Here is a 24,074-nt window from a genome sequence, read left to right as displayed (position 1 = left end):
TCAGTTTGTCAGTGCGCAAGAACTTTTTTATTGTTATTGTTTCAAAATACCAAGGAGAAGACGACCTGACTAAGGTCATCCAAGTTAATGAGATGTGGGACGAGCTATCTCACGTTCAAACCGCACTGACGATCATAAATAAATCGCCAGACCAGTCGTTGAAAATTTGCGGAATCAAATCGGAATTTCCCTGTTTCGGCGTGCATGGGAAATTATACGTCCTATGTTCGTGAATCAGAAAACCATCATCTTTATATATTTACGCACCGCAAAAAAGATAAAAAATGTAGTCCATCAAAAAACTTTAAATTGATTAAGAGTATAACTATGTTGCATTGAATGTAAATAAGAATTTTCTATTAAGTTTTGACTATACTTGTCACAAATATATGTAGGTGATACGAAGTTCACCGGGTCGTCTAGTTGTTTATAAATTGTTTTCTCGGGGTGCTGAATTTCAATGTTGTTTTTTATCTATCCAGTTCCGTAATATCTTGTGTGTACATTGTCTGTATGAATAACTATTTTCACTTTTTTTTAACGAAAAACGAAGTAAGATTTATTGCAACGAAAAAATTGAACGTAGATAAGATGAAGGAGATAAATATTTGACGAAATATTCGATATAAAATGTACATAAATTGATAAAGATTCTACTTATGGAATTGGAGTTAAATGTTATCAATTCAGGTGATTTTTTGTGACGTACAGTTTGTGTAAATCTAATTATAAAAGAAGAAGTACCAATGTCAGTTTTGGTAAGAATTTTAATTAGAATTTTGATAGCTAATAAATATTGACGCTTTAATTAAAAATTATATACATTTTAAACTTGTAAAAATTAATAAATTCTGATGTTGCGTCAACTATGTTTTGATTTCACCATCAAACTGTAATAATATCAATAATAACAATGAACGACTATTTATACAAGTTATCTTCACATATACATATAGATAATATGAATTACCGTAATAAAAATTCTTTACGTAAAATTATCACTCAAATTATCTACGTAAATTTAGATAACAAATCAACTTAAAATAATAAATCACTTAATCGTTGTAAAAACTCTTTTGAATTCATTATAATTATTATCAGACGTGATGCACCCACGAAAAACTGTCAATTTAAAAGAGAACTCGTGTTCTGTCAGAGTGACTGAATAAAAGCAGAATGTTTGATTTATAATTTTCACGTGCGTTTAAATTATTTATTTATGTTATGGCAACGATTTTATTTATGACCAGCCGATGTTTTGTCGAAATTATGTCGGTTTTATTTTTTTCAGCTTTTGATTAAAAATTTATTCTTATATTTCACAATTTTTTATTGAGTTTTTTTTTTGGTTAATCATTTTTGGTCTATTAGTACCGAGTGTTGAAATGCATAGTAAGATTTTTCTATTTATTTTTTAAAATGACAAAGTAAAAAAAAGCCAAATTTCCATTTTAATTGCGTAACAGTTGACATTTAAAATATTTAAAAATAATCGATTCGATTGTGCAGAATGTGTTCAGATAAAAATATAACGTTTGTTATTATTTTATTTTACACAAGTGGGATGTGTTGAAACAACATCAAAACTGCGCAACATATTCTTAGCACTTATTTTCATATACTAAATTTTTTTATTCTTTGAAATATATATAACATTCAATCTAAAAAATTACTTCACTTAAACCTTAATAGCAGCAAATGACAAAGTGTATCAATTAATATCTCTTAGAAAAACGATTGTTTTATGCAATAAATATCTGTCTCGAGGAAAAAAATAGGTTAATGATAATAATTATCAGCAAGTAGAAGTGAAAGACAAAAAAAAATAAATATCAACCTATAATTCTTTTTTTTATCATTAAGTCAGTCTGAGACAAAAAAATCTTTAGTAAGTCGAGTGACAAGATCTATTTCTTCCTTTTTTCTATTAATGTGTATCTATCTATATAAATTTTTTTGTTCTTTTATTTACTATAGATTCGCTTGTGCTTCTATTCGTGTCGAAGCGTAAAATCGTCGAGGTAAAATCGATCCTCGAGACTGTTTCCGGGGAAACGCGCGTCGCAACTCACCCGCTGTCAAAATTGTTAGAAATTTCCTAACAAAAATTCAAGTATCGATCTTTTTCTCGATTTGACAAAAAATAAAATTAGAAACTAGCAGTTAGATATTCCACAAATTATTTTATCGGCAAACTTGAAACTTAAAAAAAAATTGTATAATTATTACGTTAATATTATTAACAAAATAATTGCAGACTAAGCGTAAGCCTAAGAATTGATTAATTAAATTCGATATTCGAAAAGTGTATGAAACCGCGTATAAAACCACGACGTTGCAATAATGGATTGTTTTCACTGAACATTATATTTATTACGATGCATATAAACTCACTTGTGTTTTGATATATATATATATATATATATATATATATATATATATATATATATATATATATATAAATTTATCACATATAACTGGATATACATATACATATATATATTTATACATATCTACATATCATGCATATAAATATAATATATAATATATGAAACAAACGATTCGGTGAGGATGGATGCGACGAGCAGCTCTGACAAAGCTTTTTTTCCTTCCGTTATTTTATTATTATTTTTTATTTATTTATTTTTTGAGTAAACGCAGTGACCTCAATAACTTTTTATGAAAAAACTTATTTTATCATCTTAAAATACAAACTTTTATTCTGAACACATGAAAAGTTTGTACATTCATTTACTTTTTTTTTTTAATTGAATTAAAACGTGTTTACAAGTAATTCATTTTTTTTTGAGATTTTGATCAAAATATTATATGAATATAAGAAAAATTTAATTATTCTTTTGCTCAATTAAACAATTCAATTATCTGATGTATAACTCGATTCTAATACATAATTATCCCGAGGATCGATATTATACTTTGGGGTATTAGTGAACTCACAAAATTATATGAGATGACATTAAATATAATTAACTTGGCTGAAATCCAAATTAATTAGATTTGATTTTCATTTGTAATAAGTTATTATTTTACATATAATTTATTATTATTATTTTTATTATTGTATAGTTTTTTTTCGTAAAATTTAATATTTCCATTACTCAATAAAATGATAAAAGTACCCATAAAGTAATTCTACAACTTGTAAATTTCAAACGGAACAGAAGAAAATTTTTTTTATTTTTTACTTGAATTTATTATTTTTATTTGTATCGCAACAAACAATAGTCTTCAATAATTGTTTTTCGTAGTGAAAATAATGATAAAAAAAAGTTTAATTAAAAATCTAATAAAATTGATTGATCAATTTTACAGTAGAATAATTAAGAACAACATCGAGTAAATTAATTTTTTAGCATTAAATAAAATTTAATAATAACTTTAATGAAATTACTTTGTCTTGGCATTAACATCAGTCTAAAGTATTAAATGTACAGTTCATGTACATGTACACACAAAAAGAAATACTTGATTTTCTATTGCACGGAAGAAACTAAAACAGGAAGTTGACTAGTCGACACGAGCCGCAAATGGCCGAGCGAGTAGTACAGCGAATGGAATGAGTATAGTGAATCTCGTCGACAGGCCTCATCTAAAGTTGAGACTAGAGTCCAGAGCTCGGTAGTAGAGATCCGGGATGTACAACTCTCGGGCGGGATGAGCTTGTGAATTGAGAGAAGAATACAAGGGGAACAAGTCACTGTGACATACTTTGCTGCACAATAGAATGGTTACAGTGGCTCACCATGCAACTCCACTATTACTATCTATCTACCTATGCTGCTACCTGCTACATACTTCATACTACTATGCACTACACTATTACCGGTGCGGGAATATACACTACCTTGCTATTCTTCCACTTGGTCTTACTTATTTTTCTCTTTATTAAAAAACCGCAAGATCCAGATTATATAAATTCTCGCGCTCTTGGTTAATATTCATTTTTTTCTTACTATGTACTTTGTATGTTTTTTACATTAAAATAAGTGCCCCACTTTATCACTTTTTTGACATTTTTTAGTCTTCGTAGTTAAACGCTGACAAGAACGCTGTTTGATATTTATTTTATAACTTGAAGTTGCTAGTTAGTTATGGAGATTTGAATATTTAGTATGATCTGAGAATCCAATTTTTAACAGTTTTCATTTTTCGGCATCTTTAAAGTAACAGCGAAAATTTTTTATGAAAGTTAATAAAACCTGAAATCTCGATATTGTTTATTTTGGCCTCTTCAGCCTTATAACAAAATTCTTTGTTCATAGATATCAACTTAAATCCAACGGAATACTCTTTTCAAAACTAAGCGTCATAAAAATTTATTAATAAGAAGAAAAAGCTTAAAAAGGACTTGAACACGAAAATTTTATGACTTGAAACACTGATTCCACTTTTTCGGCCTCTTGAGTATGCAAAGAATGGTTTGAGATTTAACTTACTGTTTAAGTGTCAACAAACCACAAACTTTCTTATTCTTCATTGTATAAAATGAGATTTTCCGTAAAAATTATTCATCCACAAGCAGGCAATAGGATTCAACTGTTGAGAAGTTTGAATTAGACAGTGAGAGAGTGAGATTGAATAATGATTAATTCACAAAATAATTTTGTTGTCAATGACATCAAATTATATTGATAATGTAAATTGATTTCTTACGGAGTAAGAAAAAACGAGATTAAAATATTATTTGTAAACAGATAGTATTGTAAATAACTAATAGGTTGTTCTTGGTATTTATACTCAGTATGTACCTTGTATACATTCATTTCATACGTAATATAAATTTAATTGATTAATTACTTTGACTAGCCGTAGATTATTTCTATAATTATAATTATGAATAGATATTACATTACAATTAAATGCTTAGAAATATAGTAAATTAGTTTGGTTGATTCATCATAAAACGAACCGTTTATTATTGCTAATACATAAATGTATACTCCTTATTATAAATTATTTAACAATTTCTTCTCTGTATTATTATTTCTACCGTGTACAGAGTGTCCCAAAAGTAACGGACGCCATTGTAGCATTTGATAAAAAAAATAATTCTGAGATGAAAAGTCCTTAGCCATTTTTTAATCAGACGCATAGATAATTAATTATTAATTAAAATAATGTCCTTTTATGCATTAGAGAGAGAGAGCACCAGTGTCCAGTCAAGTGCGTTCCAAACGAAGACGCTTGCACGTGTGAATGTGTAAGTAAATGTGTGTGACTACGTTAGCTATAGTAGCTAGTTAGTCATACAGTTAGTTGTGTCTTTGTTTGCCACATACTTTACTGGACACTGACGCTCTCTCTCTAACACATAAAGCGACGTTACTTTAATTAATAATTAATTATTTATGCGTCTAATTAAAAAATGACTAAGGACTTTTCGTCTCAGAATTATTTTTTTCATCAGATGGTACAATGGCGTCCGTTACTTCTGGGACACCCTGTATAGTCAATACTATTTCTCGCTATTTTATTCACCATACTTATTCATTTTTACTCATGTTTATTTTTAACTAATTTACTCATTACTAGCAATATCTTTTCTTAAAATCAGAAAACAATGAGTTTTTTTTTTAATATTTATAATAAATGTGCATAAAATCTTGTTGAAAATAAAAAAAAAAAAACTGAAGCAAAATCTTCAATTCATCAGGATCACAGTTACAGATTTATTAACTACCTAGTTGTCATCGCGGGTTATAGTGAATTTTATTCTATTTTTTATGAAAAAGGAAATAAATATCTGGATTAGCGGGAAAATAAGTATCAGATTATTTCATTTTGATGCAAAAAATTTTTTTTTACAGGTAAACTTACGAAAAATCGAATTGCAATCTCTGGTTAAATCAGCTATATTTTTATTTCAATTCATTTTATTTCAAATACTTTAATTATTTTATGATTATGACTTTCTGCTAATAATTATTAGCAGAAAGTTTTATAATATAATTATTGGTTTATGGAATAGGTAGGGAGAACTTCATCAACAATTGTGTTTTATAAGAATTTGAAGTTAATGCATTGACACATTTCGGAATAACACATTTAAATGTTTTAAAGTAAGATACATGAAGTGTGTTAATTATTGACACACCGGAAAATGCATAAAAAGTAACTACACGAAAATGATGCGCTTATGTGTGTTAAAATAAAATACTTGAATTTGCAATGAAGGTTTAAATTATGCATAAATTTAAAAATTAGTTCATACTTAGATTCTAAATACTGATTAATTTTTTATATTGTTTTGAAACAAAGTTATTATTAATGAATTTTTAACAATCATAAAACTTACAAAAACTTGGTAATAATATATCAAGTAACAGGATAATTGATTTTTTTTTTTTAAATTAATAGAAAAATCAGCTTTCATTGGAAATTTTAATGAGGTCAGAAAGTGGGCCATTTAAATAGTACCTATAGGATATATTCAATAATAAAAATTATTTGGAAATAACTGTAACCAAACATCTAAATTTACAAATTTTTCATCTTTTAATATTGGAATTTCATTACTTTTGCTTGTATAATACAATTACATGATATCTTATTTACATTCTTATAATTGTTTAAGCGCAATTGAGTTGTTTTCTTACGAATCAAGATAACGAAATCTCAATACATAAATTAAAAAAAAAACGTTTTCCAAGTAAGACGCAAGCACAATAGCAATACATTTATTTCTCAGAAAAAGTTCATTAGTGAGAAAAAAATCCGACGACGCTGATTGTATCTATTAGGCAAGAGTTACACTGTGACAAGTAGAGATAATTGTTTGTCGATTTAGTATAATAAAAGTTAATAGTTTAGTATCACATATCCTATTGGGAAGTTTGAATGGTACATAGCAAACTCTCGAGTCGTTGGATATAGCTGGACTGACCATAGGTCAACTCAGGTCGTGTTCAATGCTCGAATGAGCACGTAGTCCAGAGATGACAGCAAAATCAACCCCGAGGGAACATGTTCTCTCCAAAACTACTACTACCCGAGCAACGAATCTACCTCGCTCCAATTCCGATCAGTGTCGTCAACACCTTGTGAGATAACCATTACTATTTCTAACATTTATTATATCATTTTACATGACCAATCCTCTTCAAAGCAATTAAAGTTAATTCAATCAATTGAAAAGTTTTATCCTACTTAGTACACGGAAAAAAAAATATCGCTCTCAGAGCCATACTGTAATGCTACTGTAGCTATCCCCACTTGACTAACTGTTAGATTCTTACTAGAGCCATCTAGTAGATCGCTCTGACAGGAATACATTAGTTAGCTAAAATAGCTAAACCGTATTGCTGGGAGAGCCAAACGGGATTTCTGAGAGCAGTAAACGCCTCGCTGTACACGGAAAAAAGTAAACTGTAATATTCACTCGGATTCCGGTTAATTTTTATAGTTTCAAACAGTAAAGCGGACATCGGGGTGGCAAAAATATAAATATTACAGAACTTCATGTAGAAAGTATAAAACCCACAATTTATAATTTAATATCCAAAATAAGTGATTAGTAGCTGTCACTATAGCAAATAACGACTCTTTCATCTTAAAAAATTACAGTTTCAAACAGTAAAAATTGCCATTTCAATATATAGTCTATATTATGAGGAGAAGGGGAACTCAGATGAAAGAAAAGGGGGTCTCACTCTGGGAGAATTTAACCTTTGAAACAGTAAAAATTATACTTTTAAAATATACATTTTACCAGTCCAAGCAAGTCAATAATTACAGTTTGATTTTTAGCATTGCATTTAAAATTTACTATTTAACTTTGTAAATATTGACGTTGCTTGTATTAGAAATTTACTAACTTTATTTTATACTTTTTACATATCATAAGATCATTTTTTAGGTACGAAATGATAAATATCAAAGTCTGAATTCTTAATTATTATACTTTAAAATTTTAGACATTTACATAACGAATATTACTGTTTGAAATAGTATTTTCTTCCATGTAAAGAGTAAATTGTAACGTTTAAATGGTACATATTATAAAGTGAATAGTAAAATCACGATTTTACTGTTTGAAATGGTAATTTTTAGCAGTTGATCATTACTTATTATAAATCGACTGTTATTTATTACAGTTTACTTTTTTCCGTGTAGTCTCAGATTTCGCGCGCAGTCTTGTGTGTTGACATATTTCATAACCTCAAAAATATTTAATCGTGAATTCACTGATGACTACCAAATAAAATATTATTTATGGTTTGATGCAAATTTATTTATTATATCGAGTAATAAATTAATTTTATAGTAATGGACAACTAATAAATTAGTGCATAGCTTATATTTTTTTTATTTTTAAACAAATTTAAACTTAGTTAAAATAAAAAAATTATACTGAAAGTTTTTTTTCTAATTTTTCGACATTTTTTTTTTAATTGTTATTTTCGTATATTTATTTATTATTTTTTTAAAATTGTCAAACTTCAGATTATAATTTTATTTAATGACGTTAAAGTTAACAGTCACTTGATAATTTTTTAATTTTATTTAACAAATGAATTTTTTCTGAAAAATTATTTTTAAAAAATTGAATTTATGATTTTTTAAAATTTCTACATGTCAAATTTTTTTTTCATTTTTTTTACCATAATTTATTTTTAAAATAGTTAAAAATAACCGAAATTTACATCTCAAATAGTTTTCTGATATTATAAAAAACAAAGTCATGTTTAAAAATAATAATTAACCATTTCATTGATTTTATTAGTAAAGGTATTATGTAAACACTTGTCTAGTTAGTCAAAACTTAACTCTTCGGTAATATTAATTATTAGGTGGTACTACAGAATCTGCTGATAAAAATATGCAAGATCAAAAGGAATAAAGAATGAAGGAACAAGGGAAAGTAAATTAATAGAAGTGGTTTTCGCGTGATCAAGTGTATCGACACTTGTTGAAGCAGATAACGTATTTACAGTTCAAAGTGGACGCTATGAAAGTGTATTAGTGTGTAAGTGGTTAGATAGATATATAATAGGCTATAGCTCAGTTTCTATATATATAGTAAACCGATATGAGGAAAGGCCAACTACATCAGAGAATTATATGTATATAGATAACCAGAGAGAGAGAGAGAGAGAGAGTAAGAACTCTGGATAGATAACGGAGATAGAGAAAGAGAGAAAATTGAGACAAGAGAGTGGACATAGAGCTATCGTGTAAGAGCTGTAACAAGCTCTCAATTTGAAGCTTTTAGGTCCAACTGAGAATTAGTACGTGAATCGATAGCAGAATAGATTAAACTTGAGAGCACTACTCGATTCAACGTGATTCAATATAACCTTAATCCAATAAATTTTCTACTGGTAAACACTCGGAAAAAGTATATTATTATATTAAATAAAGAATTTAATCAATTTTTTAATACTTCTTCTTCTTCTTACTTTGATATCAAATTATAAATATATTTTATGGGTCTTTTGAAAATTGTACGAAAATTTTTATTCATTATTTCACAAATTTCATTTTGGTAATTAAGTAATTTTTTTCCAAGTGTAGTTCATAACTTGATTGAGTGTGTTTCAAGTTATTTGCTGATAAAAATTTTTCGAATATTCCATCAACGGGTATAGACATGGAGAAACAGTTTTTAATAACAGGATCACATTGTTCAATTACTTTTTTAACTATGGATATTGAAACTCTATTTAACCAGTGAAAAAATCTGAACAACGGTTTCAACAATTTAGAATAGAGAGAATAATTTTTTTGTGCAATATTTAAAAATAATCGAACGATTTCACTAAGTTGTTCAGCAATCGAAAGGGCTATTTAAATCTTCAATAACTTCAAACTGTGAAATAAATTCATCTATCAGATTAGGAGTTTCAATAGGCTCTTAAAAAATTGAAAATTCAATAGCTACTCCGTCAATAATAATTGTTACTATTAAAATTGGTAATTTTGAAAAAATTTCTCAAAAACAATATTTTAATCTGTATAAGTAATTTTTTCTACTCAAATTTTTAAACTAGCACTAATAGAAGAACTTGTTAATATTTAATAAGCTTTGTTAATTGTTAAAAATAATTTTTAATATTATATGATTTAATAAATATTGTTCAACAGTTAATAAATTTTTCAAAAAGATATTTATCGAAAGTTGATAAATTTTTATATCAGTGCAAATTTAAAAAAAGAAATATTTTCGTCTTTGAGTCACAATGACGTAACATTTATGTTATAAAAAAAAACTGTACCCTGGTTAGTGACTCTGATGATTCACTTAAAGCATATAATTATAGTTTCAGTGAGTAAGCACACCGTAAACATATTTATATATATGTATATATACGCTTAATATTGTTTTTACATTTTTCCATCGCAGTTACTCATTATTACATTGAGAGCTCGTGTTTCACTCGATTTGTTCAAAGCAAGAAGAATGGCATACCAAAATAAAAAACTACGTACTAAATGCTCTAAAAATATTTACCGAGTCATAATAAGTATAGAAGTAAAAAAAAAATTAACTTTACGGTCTAATTAACGTTATAGCTAGACTGCGTTTCGCTTTCATTCACATCTTGCTTTACAATTAAACCTTTACATACCTTCACAAATACACATGATCATAATATGTACATTGAGATTTCATTCACTGACTATTATAACTGTTTATTTAACCTTAAGGACTCAAATGGACTTCATACGTTTTCAGGATTCACTTTTAAATCTAAACATTTTGCAATTAACTAATTGATATACTTAGAATATAATATAATATAATACTTACTAACGTTTTGATGGGATCAAGAAAAGCTTACTACTACTCTATATACGTAATCCTATCAGCAATTTACTTGAAACTTCTCCAAACTTTGTATTCAATATCTCACAATAGGCATCCTTACGATAGACTATCCCATATATCTGTAGATGCACACATATATAGATATAAATATACGGGAACTTGGTATTCAAACCAATCTCTGTCCTTTTACTCGACATCACTATAGATATACTAGTTTATCGTCAAAGTAACGAGAAATCATTGTTACGCTTGGATGAATTTTTATTCTCATCTCAATCTACAATTTTACTCTTTTTCTGTCTATTTTTAGTAACAAAATATTTTTAATTAATCAGAAATGTTCTGATTGTCTACATTAATTTATGAATTGCAGTGAACATTTCAATTTCGACCAATCATCGATAATTAAAATAGATTTTATTAATTAAATATTGCTGTGTGAACGAGTATCACGCTTTTTTTTTCGTTATTCTTAATTAGTCTAGAAAATTTATATTCTAAAGTCGAAAATGATGTATTGACTTGAATATTTTCTTCTTTAATTATTATTTTAAAAATTGCAATAGATTTATAAAAAATATAAATTATAATAAAAATTTAAATGAAGATATCTTAGAGCAAAATAACTAATAAATATATGTATGTTTGATTGCAGGTATAGCTGGTTGCTGAGACGACAGGAAGACAAGACGTGGCGGATTCGGTGACCCCGCGGCAGTGACACGACAAGAATAGTTAGTTAGAAGAGATAAAAAAAAGGGAGAGAATGCGTGAATATAAAATAGTAGTTTTGGGAAGCGGAGGTGTCGGCAAATCAGCCCTCACTGTTCAGTTTGTTCAGGGAATATTCGTTGAGAAGTATGACCCGACCATTGAAGACAGTTATCGCAAACAAGTCGAAGTTGATGGTCAGCAATGTATGCTGGAAATCCTCGACACAGCTGGCACGGTAATTCATTCACTGTTTTTTTTTTTTTTTTTTTTTTAATAAATTTATACTATAAACATAAAAAAAGAAAATATTTATTAACTCTATAAATTGGGTTGTTCAATTTTAAAAAATAAATTTATAGAAATTTTCTACAGTTAGTAAAAAATTATTTCTGAGAGTTTTTATTTATTAGAAATTAATTATGATAATACATTATAGAATATTTTCATAATTATCTGTTATTTAATTTTTCAATAGAATAATAATTGAAATTAATTCTATTCATTGAATTATTATGTTATTGAACCGTGATTAATTAGTATTGCAGACTACTCGTTGTGAAATTCATCAGTAATAGTCAACAGAAAATTTTTCAATTAATTTATTTCTAAATACACACAATAATTTATTCAGTGTTTTTTTTTTTTTTGTTAAACAAATTATCTTTAATAAAATCAAAAAATTTTAGCACACAAAATAATAAATAAAAACTTTCGGATGAAATAATTTTTGAAATAAAAGGTGAGTTTATCTTTGTGGGTGACATCAGATAAAAATTAATTAATTTTGAACTAAAAGATTGAAGTTTTAACACTTAGTGATTTGTTTTAAAGTGTAATCTATTAATTTTATGGCTAGCAATTTTCAATTTGTGATTTGTTATCAAAGGCTGTTATGTACTCAATTAATAATGATGTTAATATTTATTTTTCAGGAACAATTCACAGCCATGCGAGATCTTTATATGAAAAATGGACAAGGATTTGTTTTAGTTTATTCAATAACCGCACAATCGACGTTTAATGATCTTCAAGATCTTCGGGAACAAATATTACGGGTAAAAGATACAGATGACGTGCCAATGGTACTGGTTGGTAACAAGTGCGACTTGGAAGACGAAAGGGTAGTGGGTAAAGACCAAGGTGTTAATCTTTCACGGCAATTCAGCTGCGCCTTCATGGAGACCTCTGCCAAAGCTAAAATTAATGTTTATGACGTAAGTTATATTTTTATTAACTAATTATTTATATACAAGACATTTAATATTGTCTTTTAACAACGGCCAAGATAATTAACATTTTTTAATTCATTGTTACAGATCTTTTATGACCTTGTGCGACAAATAAACAAAAAATCACCGGAGAAAAAGATAAAACAAAAAAAGAAATCGCTGTGCCTACTTCTGTAAAGTTAACGTGCTTTTAGCCACGTATAACCAACGTGACACACAGAGTAAAATAATAAAAAATAACAAAAAAAAAAAATAAAAATAAAAAGTAAAGTAAAAAATAATAAAAGCAAATAAATAAAATGATTAAAAAATTTTTAAGAAGAACTACAATCGGGTATGAGCAAGAAATATGAATGGAGATAAAAAATACGGGACGTTGCTGAATATAAAGTTAAATAAAAAGAAAAAATAATGATAACAAACTAAAATAAAAGCAAGTTAAGTAATTAAGATCAAGGGGAATGCTCGTTAATAAAGAAAATATAAAAGCAGATAGGAATGAAAAATGAGATACGGTTGTAGTTAATAACAAGAACAATATTGACGACGAAGGGGAAAATTGTATATAAGTTTGTCTCGGGGTGGCTCATGTGCACGCGCGACAACAGCGCACAAAAAATAACGGAAATAGAATGAGAAATGATAACGATAATGATTAAAAATAAGTTTTTAAAAAGTTATGAGAACAAGTACGAGACCCCGTGACCAATGGTTATCACTGTAGTTTTACATAAAAAAATTTTTTTTTTTTTTTTAATTATCTAATACTATGTATTTAAGTTTAAAGAAAGATAAATGAGAAGGAATATGTTATTTTTTTTTATGATGTGCGCGTGCACAGGTCACCAGCCCCTATGCATTCGCCGCACACCTATCTCTCTCTTATATAATTATAATTATTATTATGATTATTATTATTATATATAGACGGTACATACAATGATTATTAATTATTATTAATTATTACAAAGCATCAAAATATTCATAAGTTATCGATCGTTTGTTTCCTAAACAATATATGTTTTTCTATATCTCTCCGTATTTGAAAGCAAATAATAAAAATTCAGTAAATGTTAATTTTTGTTAACTATTAATTAATTAATTAATAAACCTTTTAAATCTATAACAGTGTAATATTTTTATTAATTTTTAAAAGTTTTTAAAATTTTCGTTTATAAAACTATTTGGTAAAATACAATTGTTTTAGATTTTACTAGTTTTAAAAAAATAAAAAATTATTATGAACATATATGGAGCATTTTTGTTGGATATAATGGACTGGAATGATTATTTATTAATTATTATTTCATATAAAATAAAGTTTTGCGTATTTCTAATGGTCTGATTCTCTATAATAACATTGAATTTTAGGGTTTAAATTTGAATTAATTGAATTGATTAGTAGGCTCTCTTCTGATATTTTTTTTTGAGCCAATAATTATTTATTTATAAATTTTAATATTGATTTCTACAATTAATAAAACAAATTATTAAACTGTTCATAAAGCAACAGAAGCTTTATAAAAATATCACCACATTAATAATATTTACACCACAATTATTTTTATAAAAATTAATCTCCATTTATTATACATCTAATTAAAATCTATATGCACAATCATCAAATATAAAGCAAAATAAGTGTCCCAATTACAATTCCATAAAATTTATTCTCAAAATGAGTACCCTCCGCGGCATTAGTAGCATTGCAGCAAAAATTCATGGTCTCTTGAATTAAGCTGGGGTAGTAGTCGTTCCAGAATGCCAAAATTCTATGATCGATAGCTTCGACATCACTCTTACTGATAGTCCTATTAATAGTTAATATACCAGGCGATTGTTCATTAAACGGGTCCCACTGTACAATATCGAGCGTAGGGTTTCCGCTACGAATAAATTTACCTACCATCCTCATCATAACATCAGCCAAATTTTTATCACTACTCCGCCACACTATTGAGCTGCCAAACATGTGAGGCAGTCCCCAGACAAACGGTAATTCAAACATATGAGGTACACCTGCCCATTCGGGGATATCACGCACTACCAGTTGTGTTATTGGTCTGTAGTCAAACCGATAAACAAATGTTTCCTTTTGCCTCGATACACGTGACGCCAATAAAGTCAAACTAGCTGCGTAATTCTTATCCGTCTGCAGCGCTAAGTAACGATCTCTGTACACACTGGTGTCTTCTGTCTGCGGGTACGGCTTGTAGAAAAATAAAACCGCATCGGCGACCATTTGAGGCTTTGATTCGCAAGTTGAACTGTTGTCTCCGGTTCCGCTGATCAAAGCAAGTATTTCGTCTCTTATTAAGCTATCGAATTTATTGAACGTCATCTTACCCTCATCTCCGGGGTTCTCTAAACTCTCCAAGTAAGCAAGTGACTGTTCGTTGCTTGTGAACCCGGCCATCAGTGGAACCGCGTTGAAATTGCCCGTTTCTAAAATATCCCGCGGAGACATTGGCAGAAATGGATCTGTCGAGTTGGTCGTGGTGATGTCGATTATTGGACCCCATGTTTCGATGTCCGCAGTCTCTCTAAGAAGCACAGAAGCTTGCACACGACGAAGGCACTCTATCAATCGGGTCCTGTTGCGTATGAAACACGCAAAACGTTCACCAACTTGGTCAGCTATCGGCGCTTCCAGCTCTGGTGTTCTTACGGTACTTATTGGGTCACCGCTCATCGTTATCGCTTTGGCAAATTTACCTTTACTTAGCGGACTCACGATATGTAAGCCTACACTTATTGCGCCGGCATTGTGCCCGGCTATCACAACATTATCGTGTGAGCCATTAAAGTGCTGGATGTTTTGCTGAACCCAGTCCAATGCGGCAACTTGATCCAGCATACCGTAATTTCCTGGTGCCTCGGCTGTTGTTGTTGTGAAAAACCCGAAGATATTTAGACGGTACGCCACCGTCACCACCAGAATCTGTTGACAAAAATTATGACAAATATGTATTTTGTCGAGGATACTTGTTTTATTTTTTAATTTATTTGTAACAAGTTTAATATTATGTCATGATTGAGTTGGTGATTTTTTATTTTTCTGGTATCAATTTTTATGAGTAAAAATTGAAATTATTGTCATAATGTTAAATTATTCACATAATTTTATTAATTAAAAATTTAAAAAAAATCCCTAATTATTACTAATATCACTGAATTAAATTATTAATTTTAAAACAAATTTTGTGAAAATATAAATTCAAACATTTTCACTTAAAAAGTTTCTAATTTTCATACAAATGAGTCATTTTCTTTCATAAAATAAATAGTTGTTTTAATTTAAATTATTTTTTCTATGAAGCAAAAAAAACATATAATTATTTTTGAACTATTATTCATTTTTAGTAGGATTGTTCTCATCATATTTTGTATCGATTCTTGATTTTAAAAAAAATAGTTATGTTTTTTTGATAAATTACTATTATTAATTATATTTTGTATCAATTAATGATTATTCTAATAAAAATGATAATTTTGTTAAGAACAATTAATAATTATTGGGAAAATTCTTAATCATAGACGAAATTAAGTTTAGTAAAAAGTAAAAATCAATCATATCAATAACTAAAAAGTGAACAAATAAATTTTTAGCTTTGTCGACCTCTGCGACAAATATATTTTCTCACAGATATTTTGTTTTGTGTATATATTCAGTAACCTTGAACTACACATTGATTTTTATAATATTTTACCTGTCTAAAAATATATATCTTATATATCGCGAGAATGGATATATGTATATAATAGTAGGATTCGCGAATATGATAAAAATAATGGAGTAATTGTGTCACGGCATAATAACAGGATCTTAGATGTTAGATTTTTTGGAAAAAGCTGCTGATTACCGAGGGTGTTAATTATGCTGTTTAAGTTATATAAGTAGCATGCATGAAGCTGACCTTTTGTTTGTTGACAAAAACTGTTGCGTCCCATATTGCTGGGGTGCCGGTGTTAAAGTCACCACCGTGGAACCACACCATTACTGGCCAACCCTCCGTCGGTGGTGGATCTACATAATTAAATATTTATATTATTTGTATTTTTATGTAGGTCGTTGATTAATCGATAGATATATTTTGAAATTTATTTTTAAAAACAAGTAACAAATATTTTTTTTTTTACCTATTAAATAATGTCTCACTGAAATTTATTGTCAAGTATTTTTAAACTGTAATTACTTTACTTTTTTAAAATATTAAACGTAGTCAATTACTTATTTTATTAAATGAACAGTAAAATAACTCACCGCAATGAAGAGTTTTAAAAACTAAGATCAAGTACTTTAAAATAATTACAAAATTCAGTGGTTTATTAATCAAATCATTATAAATATTTGTCTAAAAAAATTTCTATGAGTTTGTACAATCAACAAAAAATTTTGATATATTTTATTTTAAAGCTTGATGAAATAGATAAAATAAATAAATTTCTTAGTTAGTATATTAGTTTAATTTTGCTTAGTCTCTGAAATATTATTTTTAATTTTGTGAAATTTTTAATTATTTATTGTATCTATCCAATAATGAATTTAAAGCGTTAGTTATTATCGGTCTTAGCGGTACTACAATTAAAAATATAATAACGAAAAAAAAAAGAACAAAAAATTACAATAATAAGGATAAAAGAAAGTAAATACCATTAATTGATTTATCGATTAAAGCTTCGAACATAAATATGTGGAAGTAGGCAACAACAAGTACATAATAACCCTATTAAATATTATAAACCATAATATTATCAAAACGGTGGTTTTTTTATTAGAGAAGAAATTAGGTAGGAATTGTTATCCTTTTTTTTTTTAATTTTTCAAGCTTAAAACAATAGGTATTTATTTATCGACTTTACTTATACATTTTTTGAAGCTGTAAAAAACTTACAGAACTGTTAAAACGAATGTAGTAGTAAAATTTTGTTGATATGTATAAGTAAATATGAAAATTGAAGCTCGCTGTCATCTTTTTCAAAAGTTATTTTAATGGGAACCAGTCAAAGTTTGATAACTTAAATTTTTTGAAAATTTGAATTGTTGTAATTTCTGAATTATCCAATCAATTTGTCTCATCTTCCACCTTGACCTCGAGGATTATTCACAGAATCAGTATGCTGAGTTTCATTAAGATTCGTTAAAAATTGTGGACGCTATAGTCGAGAAAAGTCGCGTTATATCGTGTCTATATATATTAACTTTTGAACCGAACGTATTTTTCGACGAGCTTAGTTGAACAATAGTAAAATTTTTCAAAAGTTGTATTATGGGAATAAATACATTAGTTAAATTTCTATAAAACCTACATAAAAAATTTTTATATTGCCACATTGATAAAATAAAAATATTTCAATTAAGCTTTTAATAGATAAAACTATAATTTTTATTATATTTAAAATCCAAAAATTAATTCGTAAAATATGTTGTTCCAAAGAACGAAATCAATTTTTCAACATTAAAATTAATATTAAATATTTACAAGCTAAAGGAAATTAATTTATTTCAATTTATCAATCAATCTCCTGAGTACGTAGTTTGTTCAATAAATTATTAATACCCAAGTCTCCAGGCGGAAAGTCCCTAAAGCGGAAAAAAAAAAAAAAATACTAATACATGTCAGCATGTACATATAAGTATGCACATAGGCATAGAATATGCTTACATGAATAATCTGTAGCATCTTATCAAACTCAAACAACATATCAGAAAATGTTAGCTCATGCCGAGCACCCTTGACAAGTTGTAACTCGTCACCTTCACAAGTGATTACATATTCCTGAAGCTATCAAGTAACCCCCACCAGTAAATCAATTCAATCAACACCGTCAATCGATCCGGAAACTTTTCACGCCGCTAATTTCCTCATTCTAATATTTATTTTTCACGCGAGTGCATCATCCCTTCATATCAACACTGTTATTATTTTCTTTGTATACTTACAGCTTAACTAATTTTTATTATTACGTCCTTGAACTCATTTGTAAATTACGATTTATCGGTAATGCACCATCTAATCTAACATCTAGGTGTGTATTCTCACCAATTTGTCAGCGTGGAGCCGCAAGCTTCTATATTATAGCTTGAAGCTTAAAGCCTCTGAAGCAGCCTCGTGCAATTAATTCATCTTGCTCGACCCTAAAGGGTGCGCCAAATGATCTGGTCTTCCGAGCTATCCCCAAAGCTACTTAGGTAAATATAAGGTAAACATAAGTAACCTCCGGTGGCAAGTGAAGCTCACCGGTATTAAGGGGTGCCTCGGGCATTACACAACCCTGCAACCCACAACACAAAAATATCTGTATCTCTTTATATGTATATATAAAAGTAATGGAACAGAAGACCAAAAGCTTCGTGACTCGAGTCAGTCGTATCTCGACATCTTTTGCTACTAGCCCTAAAAGATCGCGTGCCACTGGCTGCACCAGTTATACTCTGTTACATCCATTCTATTCAGCTATCGACCTAGCCCTCTATACACTCCCTTTACACCCCTTTTTAAGGGATCCAAACATCAATTACTAACCAAATTACGTATACTTATTTACTTTTTTCTTTTACTTCTTTATCAAATTTTACTTTTTTAAATTAAATCATCTAAAAAACTTCAAATCTTGAAATCGTTTTTCAATTTGGACTGTTTAAAGTTAGATTTTAGTATTATCAAGATATATATATGTAAGCTTTTTCTGTTAGGTCTATGGTTTGAATTTCAAAGAAAATGAAAATACTTTTGTTAATTTGCATTCTACATATTTTGTCACAAATTTTACAATATTTTGTCAAGTTCTTTTATTATTAAAATGCTCGAATCATGAAATCATTATCTTCAAGAAAAATTAATGTTCAATTGAAAAAATTTTAATAAAAAAAATTAATTTAAATCAAAGAACGATACTGTTTAACTAGAATGAAATTTGAAGAATTCACTTCTGACCATTATTTATTTCGCCATAAATAATGGTGACTATGTGTTATTTTTAATTTTGCGTATCAAAAATCATTTTTCCTCCTTATTATTAATTTTTACAATCATTATACTGATAGTAGAAGTTATCATTATTTTTATTAAGATAAAAACTCGTGAACTAAAACATTAAAGCAGAAAATTTCTTGAGCTAAAAAACTTTTGTTAGTTCAACTGAATTTTAATTTATTCATGAATTTTCCTACTTCATTCAAAATGATTAAATTCCGTAAAATGATGTTCTTGGAACAAGATTTTTTCTTCTGAATCAAGTTTATTTTTTATCATTGTATTTATAATGAAATTTATTACAATTCTAAATTGAAATTATTTTTTTTTTACTAAAAAAATCACAATTTTATAACGGATCAACTATGTACTGGAAAAAAAAAAATTAACTTAGATCGAAACGAAAAATTCTTGAATCAAGTAAAATTTACTTAATCCAAGAAAAATTTATTATTTTATGAATTTTTCTATTCAAATCAAGACGATAAAGTTTTTCAAAATTGTGTTTTTGATTCAAGTTAATTTTTTTTTTCTGTGTAATCATGTAAATATATCAAAATTTATAACAATCCAGCAATAACATTTATCATAAAATTCTCGAGATGCACGAACAAAATTTTCAATTACTCAAGGTAAAATTTTTTTATATTTTCCTCTTCCTGAAATGTAGTATTACCCAATAATTAAATATTTAAAAAATAATAAGTCTAATTAATCTCAATTTTTAATCCAGGTCGACGTGAGACGTAAACTTTTGCTATTTTCCAAGTTGCATGAGTGTGATTAGCGACAATTTTCATGGGTGTGTAGATAAAACACACTACTGTAAGTAAACTTCCTTTGCGTGTGCTCTACTACCCAGAAGAAGGTTTTTTTTTTTTAACCATTTTCAACATGAAAAACTAGACAATTTTTTATGACAAAATATTTTACCGAGAACTAAACTGACAATAATTATCAGGTAAATAATTAACATGGAGATTAAGATCGTTGGAATGGATCGAATAAAATAGTTGGGACATTTAAACGTAAGATTGTCATTGTCATTAGCATCATAAATGACTTGAATATTTCCGTGGCATTAATTTTGTGTTTATTATTATTAGTCGGGAATATTCAGCTGCAACTGTATTGAGTGTTTGAAATGTACTGGTAGCTTTTGTATGCAATGCAAGTTAATGTAATGTCAGATATTGCGATAAGATTTTAGAGTGTCGTATGAACAAAATAAAGCTCTTGTGTCATGACTACACGCGTTCGTCTCAGTATATTATTATATACTGTTTACATATGAATAAGGAACGCGGTAGATTTTATTACGTTTTGGCTCTGATCACGCGAGCTTTTGTTCACTATTATGCAGCACAATCCCATGATTTAAGATTATTTACTCCTGAGTATTCTTAAGTTGTTCTGAAAATTCATCAGATGATTTACGTCCCTGAACTTGGGCCAATAAAATTATTTTTAATGTTAACAAGTAACTGTTCTATAACCTGTTTTTGTTTTTAAAGTTATTCACTCGATGCAATAATTATAATTAATACGAAATAATTATTAATAAATAAACTAACCATCAGGAATGTAAAGATTCAAGAAAAGACAATCTTCGCTGTAACCCGGGTCTTCCCAATCAGAAGGTAGCAACTTTCTGTACAGCATCTCGTGATGCTTTATCAGCTTAAGATCTTGATGACAAGACGGCGCAAATTGTGTCGCATTACGCGGACCGCTCCACGAGACAATGGGGTCCGTCACAGGGGGTGCGAATCGCCTCTGACCGATTGGCGGCTGTGCGTAGGGAATTCCCAAAAAAGCTGTCACCTTTTGCGGACGTGCTAGAAGAATCTGCAGGTAAAATTGCTATTTGAACTCGGCTATTCTATAATATTAAAATTTTTTAGATTTAATATGTAAAATTAGGTACTTAAATAGTAATTTTTTATGAATACTAAGAGAGGAGGATCAAACAGTAAAAATTTTTATAAAAGATTTGAATGCGGTGTGAAAATTAAAATTTATACCACTTTATTATAGAAAATCAATTGTAAAAGTTTGATATTGAAATTCTGAGTGAATTTTTGAAAATGTGACTAAATTGTAAAAATACTTTTTTGTAGCAAATATTATTTTCAATAGTGGTTCTTTATGAGTTTATCATATCTTTATCCTTAAGATAACACTTTCAAAAGCCGTAATATTTAAAATTTTGCTTATTATTCATATATTTACTATTTCCTGAGCAAAATTAATACTCTGTAAGCTTAAAAAGAAATTTTCACACAAATTTAACCTTGTGACATATCGAAGAAGCATTTTCACACCAAAAATTATTACAGTGTAATGTTTACATCAATTTATGATACTGAAAATAGCGAACAATATTTTATTTCTAAATGATCAAATGAAATATTGGTAAAGTGAAAATAAAAAAAATATTTTTGTAAAATTGAAAGTGCATATTCGTTCAATTAACAATATATAAATTGTTTTTACAATTATAAAAATTGTCGAATGTCTACTTTTTCAGTATATAAAAATAAATCAATACTTAGGAGTTGAAATATTATGAAATAGCCGGATTTTTTATGTTTACTCTTAGAAACAACTAAAACTAAAAAACTAAAAGTTGTTTACCTCCTTGCCGATTAGAGTCCCCTGACCAGGAACAGCAACCGTTGGCGGTATCTTATTTGTAGCTTGCCGTGCATTGGTTCTTTGTGAATTAGTCAGGGTGATTCCGGTGAGAAAGAGTAATTCCTGTAGGAACACAATTACAACCAACGTGGAGCAATACATCGTGCTGACTGATTTAAACGTCGCCGTAGGTCTGATCGTGCAGGGGTACCGCGAACCTTCTGCTGGCTCTTGCGTGACTTCAACGACGCCCAAGACCTCATCCAGGTGGAGGAGGTTCAGGTTTAGACTTGCGCCTTATAGACATTCGTCTTTCGTCTTATGGTTTGTTTCTTTCTCTGTACTGTTTTTTTCTTATTTTCTTTTTTTAAGTTTGAATAAAAATAAAGGAATAAATGAAACTGAATTAAAGCTTTTACTACTTTTGTTACCGTTTTTAAATGTGTTATTTGATCCTAATCAAAATTGCAGAGAACGTGTTATAATTTGTTTCATTACGAATAATCATTTTACTTTTTTAAAGATTTGCTTGTACAGATAATGGATAAAATGAATATTTTAAATTATTTATTTTCAGTGAATTAGCTTCTTAATTTATTAGGACAATTTATGTGATGGATTAGATGGATTTTATAATTTTTGGTAGGGGACATTAAATTACAAAGTGTAATTATTCGAAACCCGCAGCAATTTACGTATGACTGATTGTGTGTGTTGTAATTATTATTATAATGACCTCTTGACAGTTGACCTGAAATAATTGCATCTAATTAATTACTTTTTTTTTTAACATGATACTCTCATTAATGATAATTTATGTATAAAATGTTTTATTTTCTTTTTTTATTTATTTTTAAATTTATTCTTAAGAAATAGTAAACTAATTTGTACGTACTTGAGAATTTTTATTATTTACACTATAAAAAAAAAAAAAAAAAAGAAACGATGAGTGATTTGAAAGTTAAATAAAAGTTTAGAGGATAAAAAAATGTATTCCAAGAGCATAGAATATTTTTTTAATTTATTTCTTTATGTTTCACTTCAATCAAATTGGAAACGGATAATGTTTATAATTTTCTAATTGTAAAAATTTTTCTAATGTTGATATTTACATGGCAATTGAGAAAAATATTAAAATATTTCCAGCTACTTGCCATATTATCTTTCTTTCAATTGAATTATATTTTAATCCACCAACGAAAAAATTAACTTGACTCAAGAGAAAAAAATTTTGAACCAAGTAAAATATTTTAAAGCCAAAGACAATTTTTTTAGTTCAATAAATTTTCTACTTGATTCAAAATCGAATTCTTCAAAATAATTTTTCTCGTTCAAGGTTGTTTTTTTAATCGAATGAATTTCTTATGTGCCTCTTTTCAATATAATTTATTGGTTTATTTTGAACTTACATGATTTAAAAAAATATTTTTTGAAAATGATGAGAACAAATCAATATTTAAAATTACTAAATTTTAAATAAATCTTAATAAAGATTAAATAAAAATTTAATTCTCTTTTAACGAGAAAAATAATTCAACAAAATCATTTTGAAAACTTTCATTGTATCGAATCAAGACTAAAAATTTTTGAATCAAGTAAAATTAACTTAGATAAAAATAAATTTTCCAACTTAAATGAAGACAATAAAATTCTTCAAAATGATTATCTTAATTGCAAAATTTTTTTTTTTTAATCAAGTTAATTTTTTTCCAGTGCATAAAATATCTT

At 27.9% G+C, this 24,074-nt stretch overlaps 2 protein-coding genes across 4 annotated transcripts in view; one reads left to right on the top strand and one right to left on the bottom strand.

Annotated features, from left to right (window-relative positions):
* The window catches only part of LOC123259368 (ras-related protein Rap1), a 32,143-nt gene extending 19,158 nt beyond the window's left edge, over nucleotides 1-12,985 (top strand). For both annotated transcript variants that reach the window (XM_044719819.1, XM_044719820.1), the window contains exons 3-5: nucleotides 11,445-11,738; nucleotides 12,436-12,717; nucleotides 12,820-12,985. In XM_044719819.1, coding sequence (XP_044575754.1) covers nucleotides 11,556-11,738; nucleotides 12,436-12,717; nucleotides 12,820-12,909 — 555 coding nt within the window. In that variant the 5' untranslated portion in view covers nucleotides 11,445-11,555 and the 3' untranslated portion in view covers nucleotides 12,910-12,985. The remainder of the gene's footprint in view (nucleotides 1-11,444; nucleotides 11,739-12,435; nucleotides 12,718-12,819) is intronic.
* A 1,305-nt stretch (nucleotides 12,986-14,290) lies between these two features.
* LOC123259343 (carboxylesterase 1C-like) lies at nucleotides 14,291-23,176 on the bottom strand. Of its 2 annotated transcripts, none has more exons than XM_044719767.1 (4): nucleotides 22,347-23,176; nucleotides 21,284-21,557; nucleotides 16,650-16,759; nucleotides 14,291-15,673 (listed from the first exon to the last, which is right to left on the bottom strand). In XM_044719767.1, exons 1-4 carry the CDS (start codon nucleotides 22,506-22,508, stop codon nucleotides 14,354-14,356), a joined length of 1,866 nt encoding a protein of 621 aa, XP_044575702.1. In that variant the 5' UTR covers nucleotides 22,509-23,176; the 3' UTR covers nucleotides 14,291-14,353. The 2 variants fall into 2 exon arrangements, with proteins under 2 accessions (XP_044575702.1, XP_044575703.1); XM_044719768.1 differs by having other exon boundaries at nucleotides 21,284-21,547; nucleotides 22,347-22,479.
* Nucleotides 23,177-24,074: the final 898 nt, after the last annotated feature.

This window comes from Cotesia glomerata, linkage group LG2, assembly GCF_020080835.1.
Source record: "Cotesia glomerata isolate CgM1 linkage group LG2, MPM_Cglom_v2.3, whole genome shotgun sequence".
NCBI lineage: Eukaryota > Metazoa > Arthropoda > Insecta > Hymenoptera > Braconidae > Cotesia > Cotesia glomerata.
Note: the sequence above shows the minus strand (reverse complement) of the source record. Positions and strands in the feature narration are given on the sequence as shown.